At 37.8% G+C, this 23,228-nt stretch overlaps 1 protein-coding gene across 3 annotated transcripts in view; it reads left to right on the top strand.

Moving 5' to 3' along the window:
* The window catches only part of PPP2R5E (protein phosphatase 2, regulatory subunit B', epsilon isoform), a 222,240-nt gene that overhangs the window by 99,298 nt on the left and 99,714 nt on the right, over window positions 1–23,228 (top strand). For all 3 annotated transcript variants that reach the window (XM_006891792.1, XM_006891794.1, XM_006891793.1), the window contains exon 3: window positions 19,638–19,834. In XM_006891792.1, the coding sequence (XP_006891854.1) occupies window positions 19,638–19,834 (197 nt within the window). The remainder of the gene's footprint in view (window positions 1–19,637; window positions 19,835–23,228) is intronic.

The following is a 23,228-nucleotide window of genomic DNA, read 5'->3' as shown; positions in this document are numbered from 1 at the left end:
TTTATTTATTATTATTATTTTTTTAAATGTAACTACTTTTACACAGATACATGTATTAACATCTGGAAGTACTGATCCAAAATCTAAAACCAACCTGTTGCCATGGAATAATTAACAACAGGTAATGAGACTGCCCATCTCTCTCCCTTGGATCATTTGTCAGATTAGAACTTGATGCTTAGTGGCAGGTAATGTAACAAGGCACACCATCACTGCTCCTTTGAGTATTGAAATGGATTTGAAATTTAAATGTGAAAGACAAAGCTGTCAAACAGCACTTGCTTATTTCCTGCCTTTGCAAACTTTGCATAAGCCCGTGTTGGAAGGAAGCTTTGATAGGAATTTGTTAGAACTGAGTGTTTCCTGGTACAGAATTTTAACCCTTCATAAATCCTGTCTTCTTGTCTAAATTATGCTCAGTTGGTCTGCCATTCATTCATTGAAATGCACACTCTTCACCCTGCAGGATTTTGACACATTGCAAATGTCAGTACTGACAGCTGAATCATTTAACATATTGAGTCAGCATCTTCCCACTTCCTCTAATCAAATTACAGTTTTATTTTGAAGTAATCTTACTGGTTATTAGTAGCTCAAGCTCAGTATTATTTTCTTCAAATATGGCTTACACAGTTTATACACAAAAATAGGAAGAGCATACCTCATGTGTGTTAAGAATTTATGCTTGCTTGTTATTTTTTTTTAAAGCTGACCTTTTTTAACATCTGTCATGTGGCAAGCACTATATGAAACATTTATGAAATTGACTATTGTGTGGTAACTATTGTTCTTAGATTGAGTCTGTAAAGAATTCTAAAGTTCACAGATTCAAAACCAGAAATTTAGCAACTACAGCATTGTTTTCCAGACACTATTTTAAGTTTTTTTATTTGTATTCACTCAGAGTCAACCTTGTTGGGACATTACCTCAATTGCATATGAGGAAATTGAGGCACAGCAGACATTTTCCAAGTAAGACATGGTAAAATCAGATGTGGCTCCAGGCAGTGGAAGGGATTTTCTTAACTACCATACTGCTACCTCAGCTGGTTGGTGGTAGATCCTGGTGTTACTGAACAAAAGGAGTTCTTTCCAGAGTCAGTTGCCAAAAAGACAGAAGGATTGCAGTATCAAGAGCACTTTATTGCAGATCTGGGAGGGCAGAGAGATTCTTCTCAAAAACTGTCTCTCCCTTGTCTAAGAGTAGTCATTAGTTTTTATACTTGAGTTAGTTACAGTTCCAGGAAACAAACAGCTTGTGATTAGTTTACATATGATTGAGAAAGACATCATCAAAGAGATAAATAGTAATTCAATTACATATAACTTGAAAAAAAGCATTTTCAAGGAAATAAATACTAATCCAGAAAAGAATTACATACAACTGAGAAAATCAGTTTCACAGAGATGAATACTGATCCAGGAAAGATGACTATTCTTTCCTATTAAACAAATAGCTTAAAGCATTTTACATGACTAAAAAAGAAAAATAAAGTTCTAGGGAAAACAACGAGCTTTGCAAGCTGGAGTCAGCTGATGTCAGCTTTACAATGGAACAATCCCAAATTCATCAATACCACGCCATCACTGGTGGGAACTTGCGTTCTCATGCTGTCAGTGCCTGAGTGTGCATGGCATGGCGTAAAGGACAACCTCAGCCATCTGGAAGAATGCAGGATGAGTTTATTTATTTATTTCAGATACATAATTATGAGGAAATAAATAGAATTAATTTGGCATTGTAAATGTTTCTGTGATATTCCTCCAGAATTAGAACTGACAAACTTTTGCGATAGTAGATATAGTAGCCCAGTTTAGTTTTAATTTTATTACTTATTATGCCCAAATCTTATTTCTCGTATTTGATTTTACTTCTTAAGTGAAAGATATAATTTCTTAATATGTTTTGTGAAACAGAAAGTTCTTTCCCTACCAAAAAAGAAAATACTAATACTACCTAGTAGTAGCATGTTTAGCTTTAGAGTACCACACTGGTTAGGTTGCTGTTAGGTGCTGTTGAGCCAACCTTCCCCTCATAGCAAGCCTATATTCAACAGATTGCAACCTCAACCTATCCTGTGGTTATTGCTAGGTGCTTTTGAGTCGAGTATGAAGCAGGAGTAGCATCCACTTCCTAAAAAACATGTCTCCAGAAACTCTATGAACTTTGATAAATGTCGATAATTGTAGAGGAGCTTCAGGCCTTTAGTTCATAGGGGTGCTATGAGTCGTGCTCAACTTGAAGGCAATCAACAACAACACATGACTCACAGTGACCGGATGAACAACAGATCTGAACTTTGCCCATAGCTACAGTCAGTGTGTCAGTCTACCTGATTGAGAGTCTTCCTCCCCTTCGCCATCCTTCCATCTTTCCAAGTATATCCTTCTCCAAGGAATATCCCAGCAACACGTCCAGAGTATGTGAGGGGAAGCTTTGCTATCTTTGCCTCCAAGGAGGACTCTGGCTTCACTTTCTCGAAGACATAGTGATCCTCATAATCTCCACAATGCTTAAGTCCATTCTTGCAGTCACTGTTTAAGTCCTTTTGTTGAAGATCTTCCTCTTCTTTCAGGGACTGGCTCCTCCTGATAATATGCCCAAAATATGTGGGACAAGCCTCACCGTCCTTGTCTCTAAGGTATATACCTTTCTATTCTTAGAAGATGTTTGGCAGTTTGTGGCCTCATTCAGTCCAAGGTCTTTTCAGTCACTCAATCTGCATCTGAAGCTAGAAAGTGAATAAGGATGACAGAAGAAGAACCTATGTTTTGAGATCTGGGGTTGGCGAAGAATACTGGATATCCTATGGACTGCCAAAAGAACAAACTTGTCTGGAAAAAGTGCAGCCAGAGTGTTTCTTGGAAGCATTGATGGAGAAACTTCATCTAATATACTTTGGGCATATTTCTAGGAGGGACTATTCCTTGGAAAGGGAGAGTATAGTTGAAAAGGTGGGGGTCAGTGAAGGAGAAGAAGTCCTCAAATGAGATGGATTGACAGGGTGACTGAAGCAGTGGGTTTGATGTCAGAATATGTCAGGGATGATAAGAGTGGCACAGGATAGGACAAGGTTCATAAGGTTGCTCTGAATTGTCCTGAATTCAGCAGCACCTAACCACAACACAGTATATTTAACTTTTTATCTACATCAAGGCATATATTTTTTAGTCTTCCTTATTTGTTGTCCAGCTTTTAACAAGCATATGAGACAATTAAATACCATGGTTTGGATCAGATGTACTTTAGTCATTAAAGTGATATCATTGTTTCAACACTTTAAAGAGGTCCTTAATGACAGATTTGGCCATTATAATATGTCTTTTGATTTCTTATGGATTTTTATTTTTGGATCCAAGTAAAATGAAACAGCTGACAACTTCAGTCTTTTTTCTCTCTCTCATGATGCTTATTGGGTCCAGTTGTGAGAATCTTTGTTTTCTTTCTGCTGAGGTATAATTTATACTGAAAGCTACAGAGTTTGATTTCCTATAAAAAGACCGTCAAGTCTTCTTCACTTTCAGCAAGCACATTGTGTATGGAAAGCTGAATGATATAAAATTTTTTAAAAGGATTTGTACTTAAAATTGGGAAGTTTGCATTGGGAAAATCTGTCAGGGATCTCTCCAAAGTTCTGAAGGCAATACTGTCAGTCTAGAAAGACAGTAAGATGCAGCTGACCCAGGCCATGGTCCTTGAAATTACTTGCTTTGTGTTAGAAAGCTAAGGATGATAGAGATATGATTGATGCCTTTGAATTGTGATGCTGGAGAAGAGTATTGAACATGCCATGGATTGCCAAGAGAACAAACAGGTTTGTCCTGGAGAGGGTGAGTCCAGGTTGTTCATTAGAGGCAAGGATTTTGAAACTCCACCTGGCATACTTTGGGCATGTGGCCAGGAGAGACCAGTTCTTGGAGAAGTATATCACACTTGGAAGGGTGGAAGACCCTAGATGAGATGGGCTGACACAGTGATGGGGGTTATGGAGTTGGGTATGTCGGAGATGGTGAGATCAGCTTAGGATAGAGCAGAATTCTGAGCTCCTGTTCATTGGGTTGCTTTGAATTGCAGTTGATTCAGTGACACATAAGAACAACACTTGGAATTTCATCATTGGCAGCCATATCATTAGGTTTCCGTGACTTTCCATACCCTTGCAGACTGATACTTTGTGATCTGGAAAATAGTGGCAGAGAAGATTCTAGCTCAAGCAAAGATCAGACTTTCCTGTTCAGTGCTTGGCGATGCTTCTCTGCCCTGAAAATGTTTGCTATATACATTCTTCTTGTCCCTTTGAGTCTTAAATTACTATCCTCAAAGCCTTGATTTTGGAGTTGATATTTATACATCAACAGATATACACTCTTGTATATAGATGTGGAACTCTGGTGACCTAGTGGTAAAAGAGCTGTACTACAATCCCAAAGGCATGCATTTCTAATTCACTAACTTTTCTACACTGGAAAAATGATCAAACTGCCTCTGAAAATCTACTGGAGGATCAACTGTGTGTTGATTCTGTCTTGATGGTACACAACAACAACATAGATCCACATATAAGTTTTGCCTTGTTTTATGCTGGAGGTGGGGCATTGTACTGTTTTTAAACGCACTAGGAGGGCTTTCAAATTTTCTTAGAATGGTGCTTCAGATTTGAATTTTGGATTTCTTTGTTGGGAACTTTGATAATCCATATATATATATATATAAATATCCTGGTGACATAGTGATTAAAATGCTGGACTGCTAACTGAATGGTCAGTGGTTTTAACTTACTAGCTACTCCACATCACAGGATGTAGCACTTTGCTTCCATGTGATTTACACCCTTGGAAATCCTTTGGGGTAGTTTCTATATAGGATTGACATGAGTCAGAATTTATTTGACAGCTTTTGAGATTCTTTTTTTAAAAAATTGAGGTTTAAAAAATGTAGGCTTATATTTGTGTTTAATTTCTAATCATTAAATAATGTGCTTTGATTGAATTGTAGGAGGGCTCCACAATAAAGGGGGTGCTGTGTATGCTGTCACTGGGTTGCCCAGATTATTACTTCAATTATAGATGTATACTCTGCTTGTGGGATTAGAAGCCATTCCCCTGTATTCATTCAGTCCTGTGTCACTCTCAGGAGCTTAAGGTCTCATATTTAACACTTTCAGCTAAGGTTCAGAAATAGCATCTCTAAGCTGGCATTGCAACATTGAATTGACTCTTTTATTTTAATTAAAAATTAAAAATTTAATGATGAGTTTGGTATTAACATTAAATTGTCAAAAAATAAATAAAACATTAAATTGTCAAATGACGGACAGTGGACTTACTGTTAAATTGTTATGTATATATATAATCACTTTGTTTTTGTTTTGAAACCTCCCTGTTAAAATAGCTGCAAGTTCATTTTATTTTAAACTAGATTAGTATTGATGTTAATCCTCAAAACAAATGGGAAGTAGATAGGTCATTTTAATCCCTTGTAGAAGTAATCCCTGAAGGGGGGATAAAAATCTCAATTCATTGAAATGCTTGAGAATAATAGGATTTGTAAAGTCATTTTTAAAAAAAATTTTTTATTGCCATACTCTTGATAGGGGTGAGTTAACTGAAAAGTAAATACTTTCTGAAAATCTTTCTTTTTACCTTTGAACCAAGAGCAGTATTGGGTTTTTTAAAAGGATTTCTTACTGTAGTAAGAGTAGTCTTTTGTTTTTTAAAAGATTTTTGTTGCTCATGCTTTTGAATCCAACTGTCAGTATAGACTTAGACACTTAGAAAATTGACATTCAAAGATACTCTTGGGGGACGTTTGAAAGTTCTGGGACTTTTTTTGTATCAGATTATGATTTTATGATTTATTGTTTGCCTTAAAAGCTAATTACGGCATTGAAGTCTATGGGGGAGAGAATAGTCTAAAAGTATTATATTATAGGGCATTATTTTTATCGTAGGAGTATGCAACGAGGGTTGCAGAGTGGATTATATTTGGTGGTAGGGGGTGGGGTTTGGGGAGGTGGGGGGGGGATTGTGTACCAATGAGGGAGTTTTTCTTTTGCTTTTCAAGGAAAGGAGCATGGGGGGCAGGGGTTTGTGTGGGGAGAAGGGTGCAACAATGAATGAATGGAATTCCAAAATCTCTGTAGATGTTCATTGAAATGAAAAATAAACAAACTAAATTAATTTTTAAAAAAGCTAATTACAGATTAGAAAACCAAATTATGATTATTTGAAATATCTAAATAGATGGCTTTTGTTTAATTGAATTTTGAGATTACCAAGAAGAAGATTTTTATCAATAATTTGTTATTTCTTGAAACATCTAGAAATTTATTTTTCAAGTGGCCGTATATAGTCTTTTTCATTAAAGGAGTTTTGAAAATTTGTGGAAATTAGTCAGAACAAGTATTTTTTTTATATAATAGTGGTAGTTATAATAAGAATTTCAAATCCTAGAATTTGAAATTTTGTGTTGCCAGTATATTTGAGAAATGTTGACTAAAAGACTCTTTTTAAATGAAAAACATTTTCTTTTTTTATTAATGCAAATTTACAGAGATGTTGGATTTCCATTGAATTAATTCATTGTTGCTCTTTTCTCCCTGATCACCCTTCCCCCTCAGTACACTCTTCTTTTTGAAAAGTAAAAGAAAAGTTCCCCCATTGTTTTGCAATCCCTCCCCCCTGGTCCACTCCACTATGCAGCCTTCTTTCTGGACACCTGTCATGACAATAATACTTAATCATATATCCCTTTTAAACAGTTCTTCCCTTCATTTGTTTCAATGCAGTATATATTATTTATCCCATCTTTCTCAGTCTCCCCCCAACCCTGATGTCAGTCCTCTTTTACAACAGTGGCACTATGCAGTATTTGTCTGTGTGACTGAGATATTTCACTCAGCATAATGTCCTCCAGAGTCACCCATTTTGAATAATACTGCATGAGTTCCTTGTTTTTCAGTGCAGCGTAGTATTCCATTGTGTGAATATATACCACAGCTTTTCTGTGCATTCATTTGTTGATGGGCACTTAGGTTGTTTCCAACTCCTTGCTATTGTGAACAAAGCCACAATAAACATGAGTGTACATAAATCTGCTTGGATGTCAGTTATGGTCTCTTTAGGGTATATTCCCAGTAGTGGAATTGCTGGGTCAAATGGTATCTCTATTTACAACTTTTTGAGAAAGTGCCACCACTGCCTTCCACAGTAGTTGTACCATTTCACGCTTCCACCAATAGTGAATAAAGGTTCCAGTTTCTCCACAACCTCACCAGCATTTGTTGATTACTCTTCTGTTAAATTTTGCTAGTCTTACTGGGGTGAGATGGTTGTTTTGAGAAAAGCATTTTCTAATTTATAAAGGACTTTCTCATTACTCTTCCTCTCAACCTGTGAAAGGAAATGTTGCAGATGTTGATAAGGAATGCTCAGAGAAGTTAGGTATTTGTCCAAGATCACCTCGTTCATGGTAGAAGTTGGATTCCAATGGAGAATAAGGATCAAATCCACAGTCTTTAGTGTCTCACAAAGGCCAAAGTGATTCTCCACAGCTCATCATCTCTTACTCTTCTTGACCTTGTCTCCTACTGCTTTTCACTCAACTTCTAGTCATACTATCTTCTTTTTGGATCCTCAAGTTCTGTGCTTTGTACACTTTATGTTTGCTGTTTCTCTGCTCTGGATTAAATTACCCCCATCCCCCATAAATGCATTTGGCTGTTGCCCTCACCTGTTTTTCTCAAATAGCATCTTACATGTGAATGTAGGGAGCTCTGGTGATAAGGTGTTGTACTGCCAACTCAAAGATACATGATTCAAATCCACCAGTTGTTCTGTAGAAAGATGGGCACTTATCCTCCTATATGATTTACTGTCTGTGAAAACCTGTTGGAGAGTCAAACTGTGAGTTGGTCTGACTCTGTCATACATGACAACAAGAAGGTGAACCTTCTGTTTTAAATTAAAACCATAAGCAACCAATATGTCTTGTGGTGTTATTTTTTTTTTAACCCTGTCTACTATTTTTTTCCCCATAACATAGACTATATGATGTGTTTGTTCATAATGGTTGTGATGTTGTTAGGTGCAGTTGAGTCAGCCATGACTCATAGTGACCTGATCCTTGCTACATCTTTTGCTGTTTTCGCCATCACTAGTATGCTTGAGCCAGTTGTTACAGTCACTGTGTCAGTCCATCTTGTTGAAGATCTTTCCCTCTCTTTGACCTTTCCCCAGTATGATGTTTTTTTCCCAAGTCTGTTCCCTCTTGATAGCATGCCCAAAGTATGGGAAATGAAGCCTTGCCATCCTTGTTACTAGGAGCACTCTGTACTTAGTCCAAGACTTTTTATTCTTTTGACAGTCCATGGGATATTCAGTACTCCCTCTCCAACACCACAATTAAAACACATCAATATTTTTCTTCTGCTATCCTTAGTCATTGTCCAACTTTCAGCTGCATAGGAAGTAACTGGAAATGCTATGGCTTGGATCAGGCGCTCAGTAGTGTTTAAACCTCCCTCACTGCTCTTTTGCCCCTTGTAGATGTCCTCAACAGCAGATTTCCTTTATGCCACATACGTTTTGATTTTTTTTATCGCTTGTGTCTGAGTGTTGATTGTGGATCCAAGTGAAAAGAAGTTTTTGACAGCTTCATTCTTTTTCCATCTATCATGTTTTTTGGTCCAGTGGTGAAGATTTTTGTTTTCTTGATGTTAAGATATAATCCATATTGAAGGATTTTGTCTTTGATCTTCTGCAGTGTTTTTAAGAAGTCCTGTTCATTTTCTCCAAGTAGGGTTGTGTCATCTGCATATTGCAGGTTCTGATGCCACGTTCTTTTTCATAGTCCAGGTTTTCAAATTATTTGCTCTGCATAAAGATTGAATAAGTATGGAAAAAGTACACAACCCTTACTTAATTTTAAACCTTACACAGTTCCTTTTTCTGTTAAGACAACTGCTTGTTGGTCTGTGTATAGATTTTGCTTGAACACAATAGTGTCTTCTGCAATTTCCATTCTTCTCAGTAATACTGTAACTTCTTGAGATCCACACAGACCAATATCTTTGCATATAATGATTGCTTGATATTGTCTTTTTTATGTCATACGTATTCCCCTCACTTGATGCTCAGTAAGTATTCAGTGAATGAGTGAATGAGTACAAAACTCTTTATTCTTTTAGAGTAGGATTTTCTGTTTTTCATTTACTGAAAAGTTTCATCATTTTTGCTGTTAAAATTGTATACTTGTCTTCATTTTGAATTTTTCTCTAGTGCATTTTTGTTTCATTCTTGAATGTAAACTGGTCTGTTAATGTTTATAGTGTTTGCCTACCCTCTTTTTATCATTTTTTTTAAACTTCTAAAAATCAGTTATCTCATTGTATATTACCATAGGGGAGCAGAGGGAAATAGATGGAATTATTCAGTATTTTTTTGTTAAAATTTTTTCAAGTAACTTGGCCAGTTTGTATTTTTTTTTTTTTACCCAAACGAAAGAGTGGCATGCGTATTTCTAATAACTCAGTTTGCATTTTTATATTTATCATTGTATGAATTATAACCACCTCAGTTTTTTAAATTTGTGTTTATGACTTTATTAATATATTCACACAGTAACCCACCATCTGTTCGGGAGGCTGTAAATCTTAATGGGATTTATAGCCCATCTTTCTTCTGTGGATTCGAAACACTGTCAGTTCTTAACTTTTTGGTTAGCAGCCCAACAACCATGGCTCCTCATTAATTAATATGGTAGGAAAGAATATTTTGTTCTACCAAATACTATATGAGAGCTCCAGTGATGCAGAATGTTGTGCTGTTGTCCATCCACCAGCCACACTCCAGAAGAAAATAGGTGGTCTCCTCCCTTTGTGACCTGTAACCGCTGGAACAGTTGACAGTGACTCAAATGCCCTGAGTGAATGAGTGAAGTGAGTGAGAGACTGAAATGTTAAATTAAATCTCCCCCCTTTTTTAATATAATTTATTTCCAGAAGAATTAAATTGTAGCTTAAAATTGTAAACAAGTAGGACAATAAGATTAAGTATATATATTTTAAGGAACTCTATCCTTGGAGGCTAGGATTTTGAAGTTCCATGTCACTTTGGGCACATGGCCAGGGAGATTGGTCCTTGGTGAAGGACATCATGCTCGGAACGGTGGATGGACAGCACAGGAGAGGGAGACCCCTGATGAGATGGATTGATGCAGTACTGGAGAAATGAGGGTTTGTGTGTCGGAGATAGTGAGACTGGCCCAGGACAGGGAAGGGTTCAGAGCCGCTGTACATAGGGTCGATATCCATCGCAGGCGACTCAGTGGCACACACCAACAGTAACATACTATGATAGGTTTGAAAGCTGAAGTGGGTGGCATCCACTTCCTAAACAACATGTCTCTGGAAACTCTATGAACTTTGATAAATGGTTGTAGAGGGGCTTCAGGCCTTTTGTTCGTAGGGTCACTATGAGTCGTGCTCAACTGAAAGCAATCAACAACAACTATTGATGTTGTGTGTTAGGTTCTGTGGAATGAAAGGTCAGCAGTTATAATCCACCAGCTGCCTAGAGGAAGAAACACTGGCAGTGTCCTTCCCACCTGGAAAGCCTTAGGGATGGATGCTGTGAATCAGAATTGACTGAATGCTGGTGGTGTTTAGTTTTAGATAAAAGAAGAATGTTGATTCATTATTTATTGTGTACTGACTATATTCTAGAAACTTCTTTAAGGATTTTAAAAGATGAACACAAGACACCTGATTGGTTAAAATGACAGCCATAATGTAATTTGACAAGCTCTTGAATAGATGTGTGCATATAGCTTTATAGGGATTTTTTTGTTATCAGATTTGTTTAAACACCATCTCTGTCCTCAAGGACTGCTCATGGCTGCAGACTGAAAAGTTAGTAGCAGTTTTGGCCCATTAGCCACTGTGTGGGAGAAAGACAAGCAGTCTCCTCCTGTAAAGGCAGAGAGCCTTCCTTGGAAATCGATGCAAAGTAACTGTGAGTTGGGACCACTTGGGCAGCAGTGAGAATTCCTCCTGTCATTGTAGTTAGGACTCTGTCTCTGTGGTTTGCTGTTTGCTACTGTTCTGGTAGCAGAAAGTTGGAAGGAAAAGAGCCATGTGAGTTGGATTCCCAAATACTGGTCTGTTGAAGACATTGTTACTAGTTCTGGGCAATGTGAAAAACAAGAGAAGGAAGAGGGAGAGAATGCTTTTTGTATTTTTTTTCCTTCTTCTTTTGACTTATCTCTTTGGTGTTTTTAGCTAAAAACAAACCAAAAAAAAAAACACCCATAAAAATAACCCAACCCCAAACCCCCCAACAAAATGACAAAACCCCAAAACGAACAAACAAATCAGAAAAACCAAGAGTCACAACACACAAAATCAAAAGAACAACCAACAAAATAACCACACAGAAAATCCCAGTCTGCTTTTTTGGGAAAGCAATTTTATTATCCAGCGAAAACCCAAAAGAGGGGTCCACTGACATGGGTATTGTAGAACACAATAACTTTTGATATTCCTTTCTTGTGTAGCACAATGAAGTCTAGTATTTCTTGTATTCATAAGGCCCTGTTTATATCTTCCTGCAGTCTCTGTCCCTGGAACTTTAAATGGTTAGTAATGAATTAGTAACATAAAAATTGGTCATATCTTTGAAGCTTTTGTGGCATCTAAATTGTGGGTGAGTTTGACATGAAAGGAATCAACACATATATTCTGAGCTGATTGATTTTTCAAATATTTTATTTCTTCTTTTGACAAATTTCAGTGACTACCTTGACATTTGAAGATAAAGAATAAAAGCTAATTAAAGACAGGCTGAAACCAAACTTTTATTTGAAGCTTTTACGTGTGTGCACATGTATATGCTTTTTTCCTATTCTGACTGGAACAGAATAATGGGAAAACTGTGGATCTTGTAAGTTTACTTCTCTGAGGCTGTTGAGTCTATACTGGTGGGAGGACCGTTGGGTTTTGCTTGTAATTTGAAGAGCACTATTTGCCAACTTTTGGGGGAGAGGGAAACTGGAGAACACTATTAAAGAATAATAGTAAACATGTGTTGGTTGTCCACACTGGGGAAAAGAATACATTCTTACTCTTCCAAAGTTTAAATGACCAGTCTGCAGTTGCTTTCTGAATCTGCTTTGGTGCTGTTTATGTATTTTAATGAATGATATAGTTCAAATTTTAAAATGTATATGTAATACTTATGGAAAAGTCAAACTTTTTTTTTTTTTAGTTTACCCCCCCTTTTTTTTTTTTTTAAAAAAAAAAAGCAAAACCAGTGTAACTGACTGATCTTGACAATGAAATACAGCTATAGTTCCAATGAGGGTGATGGTAACTATTAGTTGCTGTAACTGTTATGTGAGGGTTTTGGAGTCAGACTGCTCAGCTTTTGACACTAGCTTTAGCTCTTGCTAATGTGATGTTGGGCTAGTGATTTAATAACGTAGATTACAAGGTATTCTGAGATCTGAAGGTATAACAGTGTTGTTGTTGTTGTTATGTGCTGTCTAGGCAACTGGGACTCATAGCGAGTACTATGTACATGTAAGGGTCCTAACCCCTCCTCTATCCTGTGCCGACTTACTGTCTCCAACACATCTCCCCCGATTACCTCAGTCACTGAATCAATCCACCCCATAGAGGGTCTTCCCCTCCTGTGCTGTGCCTCCATCCTCCCAAGCATTATGTCTTTCTCCAAGGACTGGTCCTTCCTTGTAACATGTCCAAAGTATGTCAGAATCCTTGCCTCCAAGGAGCAGCCTGGTGTCACTCTCTCCAGCATGAACCTGTTTGTTTTCCTAACAGTCCTTGGTATATTCAATACTTTTCTCCAGCATCACAGCTCAAAGGCATCAATTTTCCTTCTATCCTCCATAGTCCTTGTCTAACTTTCTGATACATAGTAAGTAATTGCAAAGACTGTGGCCTCCATCAGGCGCACCTTAGCCTCCAGACTGAGATCATTACTCTTCAGTACTTTGGAGAGGTCTCTGATAGCTAACAGTGTTAGGTGCTTAATATTACCTTGTATTAGTGAATGTTCATGGTCATTGATGTTTTCTTTTTACTTTGAAATCTCAGTACAGAGTTTTTCTACTTTTCTGTTTTTAACTTAAATCATCATCATAATGCCATTGTCTTATCGTTTTGATACTGTTTTATGTACACTAGCTATTCTATGAGATGTAATTTAAGCTTTTAAGGAAAATGTGTGCTAATAATGGGCAAAACCTTTTTTTTGACTTCCTAATAAATTAGAGAAAGTGTTAAAAACACCTGAATTTACACTTACTTATTTATATCATCAAGGCCAAAAAGGAACACTTTCACAATTGTTGATGTTTTAAGAGACTTCTTTTTGCGTGGAAAGTGCAAGTTTTTACTGCCAGCTTTAAATAAACTGTGATGTGAGGAGAGGTGGTTAGAGAGGAGAGTATTTGATCAGTATTTATTTTCGATATTTATCTGCATGTTTTTACCGAAAGATCTTGTGTATTGAACATGCCGTACTCAAGTACAGTTCTTAGAACATGTAGTCTTGTTATGTAAGACTTATTTATGGCCTTTTAAATGGAAATAACATTACTAGTTCCAGTGCAAGTATAGACCATCTTACAGAAATATGTATTCCTCTATTTTCACATATATTGTAGCAATCTGTGTATAAATAAGTTATTATTGTTGTTGTTGTTGTGTGTCAAGTCGCTTGCGACTCATAACAACCCTATGTACAACAGCTCTAAACTCTGTTTTGTCCTGTGCCAATCTCATTGTCTCCGACACACTTATCCCGATTGCCCCAGTCACTGAATCAGTCCACCTCCCAGAGGGCCTTCCCCTCCTGTGCCTGCCCTCCACCCTTCTAAGCATGATGTCCTTCTCCAGGGGACCGTTCTCTCCTTACAACATGAACAAAGTATGTCAGACGAAGCCTCAGAATTCTTGCCTCCAAGGAGCAGCCCGGTTTAACCTTCTCCAGGATGAATCTGTTTGTTTTCTTAGCAGTCCATGGTACCTTCAGCACTCTTCTCCAACACCAAAGCTCAAAAGCATCAATTCTCCTTCTATCCTCCCTAGTCATTGTCCAACTCTCTGATGCATAACAAGTGATTGCAAAGACCATGGTCTGTACCAGACGCACCTTAGTCTCCAGAGACACACCGTTGCTCTTCAGTACTTTAGAGAGGTCCCTAACAGCAGATTTGCCCATTGCAATATCTTTTAATTTCCTGGCTGCTGATGCCAAGATGGTGGAGCCAAACAGACTAAAGCTGTGAACAATCTCAATCTCTTCACCATCCACCCTGATGCTGCCAATTGGTCCAATGGTGAGAATCTTTGTCTTCTTGACATTGAGCCTCAATCCATATTGAAGGCTGCAGTCCTTGACCCTCAGCAGCAAGCACTTCAGGTCTTCCTCAGTTTCAGCGAGCGTGGTTGTGTCATCTGCATTATGCATAATTTTTTTTAAAATCAGTCTTCTTTTTTGTAATTGCTAGTAACAATAATAATGTAGATCTTTTTTGTTAATTGACCAGGACAATTTTGGCATTGCTAATTTCAACATGTTCAGTTAACTGGAGCCACTACAGTCTGGAACCCAAAAGTCGTCTGGCTTGTGAGGTCCTGTTTTAGGAGCCCCAGTGGCACAGTGCTTAAAGTGTTCAGAGACTAACTGAACAGTTGGCAGTTTGAACTCAGCAGCCACTCTGCTGGAGAAAGGGCTGGAGGTCTGCTTCCTTGAAGATCTAGAGTCTTAGAAACCATATGGGGCATTTTGACTCTTTGCTTTCAGGCCTGTGTTGTTGTTGTGTACCATCAAATCAGAACCAACTCCTAGGTGACCCTCTTGGGTTTTTTAGAGGCAGTAAATCACTGCCTCTAAAATAGTGTCTCTTGTTCTCCCACAAAGGCAACTGGTGGATTCAAACCACATTTGGACCTTTGTGTTGACAGCACAGGTCCTTACCACCTGGGTCACCAGAGCTCTCCTTCAGATCTGTATGAGTCTGATTAGACAGAATTGATTGGATGGCAGTGGGTTAGGGTTGTGGGGTTTTTTTTGGTTAGGTTTTTTTATCTATCTTTGCAAAAGTCTTGAATGAGTCAACCCCTAAGAAACAGTGGGCTGCTATTATTTCTACATCTCAAAGCTCAAACTCATTTCCTTTGACTTGGCGTATTCTCATAGCTGATGGTCTAGTTGGTTTTTTGGAGGCTTTCTAAGTTGCACAGAATGAGATTGCTCATTTTCCTTCCATGGAGTCAATGGTGGATTTAAACTACCAGAAACATATTACCTTTAGGTAAGCAGCCACTTCCCTCCATAGGATGGAATAATTCCTAGATAGAATGGGCAACGGAAGTTCTTAATAAGCAAAAAATAAAAGAGAAGAATGAAGAGCTTCTGAAAAGTATTAACAAATAAACAGCTACCTCTTAAAATCACAGTGAGCAGGAAGGGAGATAAGAAAGTGAGAGAGAGAGAGAGAGGGAGTGTGTGTGTGTGTGTGTGTGTGTGTGTGTAGCTGGCTGGGTGAGTGGTGGTGGTGGCTTTAATATGTGTAGTTTAAACCTTGAGTGTTCTTTACACACAAGTAGAGTGTTTGTTTCTTAACCTAAACTGCCATCTTCCCTTGACTATTGATTGAGTTAGTTGTTTTTCATTTATACTTGTATATTTCAGAATTGTTGGAGTATGAATGCTTAGGAGGTAAAGCTACATAGTTGTCAATTTCCTCCTCTTTTGATGAAAATTGTATGCTGGGATATTGTGATTGAAGAGGCATGTTGAGAGAATGACATGCTGAAAAAGAAGACAACACAATTAGAAGTACAGTTACTAATGGATTGATTAAAAAATTTTCCCTTTTGCGTAGAAACCAACTTAGTTGTAAGAGTTCTTTTGACCTGGGATTTATCTTACCAGTCTCTTTTTAACAAACACTAACATTGACTAGCTGAGCACTTGTACTAATGACCTTCATAGTACTGTATAACCACTTATTGATTCCTCATTAATTATGGTTATGATTCCAGGAGATGGACATCCCTCTTTTAGGGGGAAGGGACAGCTGGTGCAGGCCAGAGGGTTCTGTTGGGCTACCAGGCGGGTATCCTGGCAAAAGCATCCACTGCCTGGCAGAAGCTTCTCTTCCTTCTTCTCCTTGGGGATTTGAATATGGCTTTTCATTTTCCTTATTTATATTTACTTTTAAATGTCACTGTTTGTTTTATTCTTTGGTCTATTTTAAATGACTTCAGAAATATTTAAATTACCATGTGCTTTGGATTTGGTGGTAGGTAGCTTTGAGTTGTTAAAAATGTTGTGTTGTTACATTGTGGTCAGAGTGCACTGACTGTATGGTTTCTTTTTGTTATTTATGAGATTTTCTTTATGGCTTAGTGTTTGATCTTTTCATAAATGTTTCTTTTTAAATTATATTTGTATCTGCTTTTAGAACTGGTTCCATGAGCACTAAACCTGTATTGTGGGGATATTAGAGAATGTTTTATCTTGAACCTGGCTCCTTCTACCTGTTTACATCCAGCCAGGACTAGGAAAGAACAGGGATAATTGGGCAGCCTGCATAGAGATAGGAGCAGCCTGGCGGGGTATTGGGAGCAAATGAGTACTGAGCAGAACTTGGCCAAAGGATAAAGGATGGGTTCTTTACTTGGCCATTGCTAGGTAATTTCTTTGTAAATTACTTTAGAAGATTGGTTCATTGAGAAAACCTGTTTCTTCTTTTGTGCTTTTGGTCATTCTTAACTACGAGTTCTTTGGAAGTAAGGGAGGCCATTTTTTGCACACACCCTGTTTTCTAGAATCCATCTTTCATGGAGATTGAGTGTATCCTGGCAGTAAGGTGTTCAGATTCCGGAGCCAGTTTGCCTGGGTCTGTATCCAGTCTCTAGTGCTTATTAGCAGCATGACTCCAGACAAGTCACTGAATCTCTGTGTGTCTTCTTTTTCGCATCTGTAACATGAGAAATAGTAGCTACTGTATATCTAGACTTGTTGGCAGGATTAAGAGATTTATGTGTAATGTGGTTAGACAACTCTCCAGTACATTCAGTAAAACCAGTCGGTATTGAGTCAGTTCCTGCTCATGGTGATCCTATTATAATATCACAGTAAAACCAGACTCTGTAGGATTTCCATTTACTGGAGTTTTTGTTTTACAGGACTTAGCTCGCCAGGGTCTTTCTTCCAGGGATCTACTCACTCAATTAGTACCTCTAATCTTTACCACCCAGGGACTCAGTTGTGTCCAGTAAGCAATCAGTTGTCTTTATCCCATTGGGCAGGTGGGTAACTTGTCCCAACATTTGTTACGATAATATGTTCGCTTGGAGAAAGAAAGAACACATTTCAGCTGCTTAATGTGAAAAAGAAAAGGGTTAAATGTTAACTGCCTGAATTTCCAAAATATCCAAATATCCTCTTGATTGTTATTACAGTGACCACAAGAATTCATCATAGTTGTCACTCCTTTAATGGTGGTTTGCTCTTCACTGGAAAGACTGTCATTTATAGATGGCTTCATAGTTCATATGTGAGGAACCAAGGAGTTCTTGTAGGTGGTCTGGTTTTTAGTCTGTATTAAAGTAACTATATACATTTTTTTTCTTCGCATTTTATGTTAATATATTTTTTTTTTCTTATTCCCTTTGCACCACTCTTGCTGTACTTCAGGGTATGGGGCCTGAGGTAGAACTCAGATTTCAATGATGATCTTGCACATGTAATTAGATATTGGTATGCAGTTATGCTCATAAGTATGTATCCTTTTCCAGTTCTCTCTCTCTCTCCTTTTTTTTTTTTTAAATACCTTAAGTAGATAGTGGTTAAAAGAAAACTCACTTTGACTAAATTTAGTTCTTAAGTGTAATGCTATGTTTTTAGATTAAGCCTAAGGGTATAGAATAATATTTCATGCATTTAATGTAAAGCAGTTTCAAGGTCTTCTATGGTAAGATAAATGCACTAGGCCTTTGGACATCAGTAGGATTGGTTGAGTGAGGGGAGAGTCACTTGTCTAGAAATAGTTTCTAAATATCGAACTCTTCTAAAACCCTGATTACACCTTGTAGAAAAATACTGCGTTTTCCAGTGAAAATCCTTACCATTTCAGGGAGTATCCTGAAGTGGATTTCAGGAGGCAGTGTTTTGGGGAAATTACCCGTGAAATCCTGGCAGTACTTGGATTGGCATTTGGGCTGTGGGTTATGAGGAGGGGCAAGGGTTGTGGAGAGGAAACATTCCAATTTTGTGAATGCCAGCATGGTTTTTCAGTCCTCTCAGTTGGGTTTACTGGTGATAGGAAGGTAGATACTATTAGCTGGTACACTCACTTCCAGTGAACAAGTGTCCTGTACTATTAGGCCACGAGGTACAGCATTTTCTAGACGCTAGTGAGTCCTTCTTTTGCAGTGTATGGGTATGTGGGAGGTGTGGTTAGAGACCTAGGCACTATGCCCAGCTCCGTAACTCATTCATTGTGGGGCTTCAATCATTGCTTTTCATTTTCCTCCTGAAAAGTAGAGAATAATAATGTCACCTGCTTGACTCTAAGGCTGTTTTGAGGATTAATGAGTTAATTCATTATGTTGGATGAAAACATTAGTACCTACCCTGTTCGTAATTTTTACTGCCTCTCTTTGGAAGCTGCTGTTTTGGAATGGGAGGCGGGCATAAAGCAGGGGAAAGAAAATAGAAGTGAGTTGTCTGTAACTTAGTTGCTGTATTTCAAGTCCAAGTTGAGTTAAGATTCCTTTCTGGCTGGAGAATTTGAACTAACCTGAAAATTCTACAGTTTTTTATTTTGTCAAAGAAATAACACCAAGCCAAATGTCTGACATGCTGTTGTAGGAAAAGAACAGATGTCTCTTCTGTGAACATATTAATAAAGATGTCAGCGGTTTTCTCTTATTCTAAGGAAAGAAGATGGGTCAAAAGAGTGTAGATCTAAGAGGAGTTTGCTTTTGTTTTCCCGTTACCGAAGTGCACTTTTTGAGAGAGCGGGTATTACCTAATTTTGATATTTTTTCAAGCATCTTTGACAGTGAAACTTCATTGAGATGAAGCCAAAACAAAACAAAAGCATAACTGAAAACATAAATACACACAGTTGTAACTATCAAGGATGTCAGAGTGAAATGAAAATGTGTTGACCAAGATACTCTGTCTCAAAATTTTTATTAAATTAATTTAACCTAAAGTGAAAACTTCTGGTTTTACCATAGGAGGGAAAGTTTTACCTTTTTCAATGTTTTTGGACTTAAAGGGTGTTGACATTGGGGTGTTTTTGGTTGAAATTTGCTTCTCTCTATTGGCTTTTGGGGATTTAGGTTTATCTTTGGAAGTGAAACAGCAAATGCTGTCAATTGTGTTGGTACAAATACAGTTTTCAAAGACAAGAGTCTCAAAAGTAGTGGATATGGTATCCCCCTTTCCCCATGGATAACTAACTGTTAAAAAGAACACTGTTATGTGAATTCTTTTTTTTCTTTGAGCTTGTTTTAAAATAACTTTCACAGAGAATTCCTGTTTCCTAGACATTGATGACAGACTTACACCATTTCCTTTTTTTTTCTTAGACGTTCCATCCTCAGAGCAGCCTGAACTGTTCCTAAAGAAACTTCAGCAGTGCTGTGTCATTTTTGACTTCATGGACACGCTATCTGATCTTAAAATGAAAGAATACAAGCGCTCCACTCTTAATGAACTGGTGGACTACATTACAATAAGCAGAGGCTGTTTGACAGAGCAGACTTACCCTGAAGTAGTTAGAATGGTGAGTTTCTTTTTTTCGCGGCGGACTCTTTAAAGCACCTTCCATAGCGACTTGCACAGGTGTATTTGTTGGAGAGAGAGGTGACTCGAGGTCACCTCCACACGAGAGCCAACCTTCTGAGAGCTAAGCAAACATAGATGGCACAATACTAGCATTTGAAGAATATGATTTCATGAGTGTGAAATCCAGAACTTTTCAATTGCAACTGTATTGAAGGAATCAGTGACTTCAAATCTGAAGCCAAGATTGCCAGGGTATATTAATGGATTTCTGGCTTGGGGAAAAGAAAAAGACAAAGGAGAATCAACAAAAGTCTTAGATCCTTATTTGAAAAAATACTCAAGCCTATTGGATATCTTGGTTTGGTTTTGTTTTTGTGTCATTGTGGTACATTAGAAATGGCTTTAAGCGTAATAAAATTGTGATTTGTAAAAATCTAGTTAAGACCTCTCTTGGCTTTCTAACTAATCCTTCTTTTTATAATCTGCTTGAAATCAGGGGCAATGTCTTTTATGATTTTTGAACAGTGTCTTGCACTTTGTAAGATATTAGGAGTCATGAGACAAAATAGTAGCATAGTGCAAGTAATTCTGTTCTGTTTGGGTCAGTGATTTTATTATTTTTCCAAAAGCTGAGCTACAATATGATCTTTCTGTTGTATTATTTTGTGGGAGGGTTTCCTTCCATGGAGGCCATGGAGTGAGAATACATGCAGTTTGGGAAAATGTGTTCTACTAACTCATGAAATTATGCTATTACAGCCCAAAGGGTCAGTACATCATTGGGAAGCACACTAGGGGGTCTTGCCTGCTCTCTTTGTGTACTGCTGAAAAGGTCTAGTTTAACTTTTTGTATCATTTGTATTCAACAAATGTAGAAAATGAACAGAAAAGAGTAGATGTGGTTAATAAAAAATCTATTCAGATTTAGGTTGAAACCTAAATTGCCACAACTTAAAAAGCTATGGCAGATAAACAGCTGATATATCCCTCAGACCGCATATCTGAATGCATTTGTATCTGCTGTTTATATACAATATGTTATGCTTGAATATCTGTAATCTAACTTCACATTGTGGCTCATGAGCAGTGTTTCTCAACCAGCAGTGATTTTGCCTTCCAGAGGTTATTTGAAAATGTCTAGAGATGTTTTTTGGTGGGAAAATGTTTGTGGGGAAAGGCTGCCCATGGGCCTTTATTGAGTATTGGGATACTGCTAGCCTTCCTACATTGCATAAGACATCAATAGTGGCCTTTTACCCTTAACCCCCAATAAAGAGTTATTTAATGTCACATTGTCACTAATGCTGCTATGGAGAAACTGTGCTCAAGAGTCTGCACACCATCTGAACCTTTTAACCTGGTCCTTCGTCCCCCTGTCTGTGCAGAGCATAGACCCTTGCTTTCAACCCACGTTTGTTCTTATATAACTGTCCTTTCTCTTGAGGCATCCACTGTTTATATCTTTCTCCTCTATGTCATTCCGTGGGTAATTTATGAATATATAAGCATATAATGTATAAGCTTTGTTCTTTTTAATACACAAATCAAGGCATACTATATACACTAACTTGCTTTTATTCACTTTGCAAATGTACAGTGTGTATCAGTATGTATAGCACTGCTTCATTCATTTTTTAACTTAAATACTAGGAGTTCTGGTAGCCTAGTGGATAAGAAGTTATGCTGGCAACTGGTTTGAATCCGCCAGGTGCTCCTTGGGAGAAAGATGGATAGTCTCCTCCTGTGTGATTTATAGCCTCCGAAAACCTGCTGGAGGGTGACCTGTGAGTTGGTGCCTACCTGATGGTAGGGATTTGAGTTTTTTCTTAAGAATATCTTTGTGCACATATAGTGCAGGAGAGAATAAGATTTCGATCCGTTGAACATAAGCTTACTATTACTGTGAGTGGTAGTTGACTAAGTGGCCCATAGCAACAAACAGCGTCAGTTTGCCTCTGTGGGAGAACATCTGTATAGGGTTTTTTTTTAATTCTTTCTCCACCATCCCCATTTATTTCCTGCCATCTGTCTCCAATTCTAAGTCTCATCCTCTCTTTTCGATGGACCTTAAAGTGCCACTACCTTTTCTTGGACAGTCTTCTTTTTGTTCTCCCTTTAGTTTCTCTGCTTTTTTGTAACTTGCCTTTTTAGAGGGTGTTCACTTGCTGCCCTTTATCCTTCCACACATTCACCTGAAATTTTTTTAATTTTTTTATTTAATTATTATTTTTTATGTGTGTACCGTGAAATCGGATCTGATTGGTGCAGGAGGGGATTGTTCCTCCTTCTTCAGCAGAGCATCTGGTGGATTTGAACTGCGCACCTCTGGAATTGCAGTGCAGCTTCTTGCCACTAGGCCACCAGAGCTCGCCCCATCTGAATTTTTTAACTAGACTGTAGGCTTCCTTTTACAGGAGTGCCTGGCTTGTCTGTGTCATCCTTACTTAGCCCGGTGCTCCCTATGAGATTGCTATACCTATCAGATTGGTAGAATGAACCCTCTGGTCAAGTATGAGCTTCCACGTAAGATTGAGATCTGAATGTTACTGCACTATATTTAGTTTAGGAAAGTCCATAGAGATTTGCAATGGTAATCCAAAGGCCATATTTCTTTGGCGATTCAAATCTATCATTGGCTTCTTGGGAGAAAAGTGGGCATTCTCCTCTCATGTAACATATAACCTCTGAAAATCTATTGGAAGGTCAGCTGTGATTCGGTTCTGACTTACTGACAGTGTTTAAAAAGAATTTTATTTAGCATAATACAAAAATACTTTATTGTTAGAAACCAGCTTCACCTGAAAGATCATTTTTTCATATTCTTCTTTAAGAAAGTATCTTGTCATTTCACACATCTTGTGAATGTGTGTATTAAAATATGCTTAAGGAGGTGTTTACTCTAGAGAGCTGTTTAAGGATATAAGGAATTTACATTCTAGGTGGTAGTAGTTTAGATTCTTAGAGGTTTAATTTTTCATTTGTGGTAATTTATTATATTGTCAGTGACTCGTGTTACATAGTTTTAGATAGTTTGGGGGAATTTACAGAAAAGAAGGTAGTGTGATAGAGTAGAAAAAGGAAGGGGTTTGAAATTAGACAGACGTTGGCTCACCTGGTGTATATGGTCACTTGTTTGCTCCATTGCCTTGAACATGATCCTAAGAGGTATAGAGATGAAGGGTGGCCATGTTGTTGTTGTTGTTATGTGCCATCAAATCAGAACCTGCTCATGGTAGACCTCCAGTGGATTTTTAGGGACAATAAATCCCATGGGAGTTGATTGCCCATCTTTCTTTCATTGAGTAGCTGGTGGATTTGAACCACATGCCTTTGTTTTGTTTTTTTTCCCCTATAATTATATTTTATTAATTTTCATAAACATTTACAGAGAT

Source organism: Elephantulus edwardii, unplaced genomic scaffold, assembly GCF_000299155.1.
Source record: "Elephantulus edwardii isolate Elephantulus edwardi_28Jun2011 unplaced genomic scaffold, EleEdw1.0 scaffold00104, whole genome shotgun sequence".
Lineage (NCBI taxonomy): Eukaryota > Metazoa > Chordata > Mammalia > Macroscelidea > Macroscelididae > Elephantulus > Elephantulus edwardii.
This window is presented reverse-complemented; position numbering and strand designations above follow the sequence as displayed.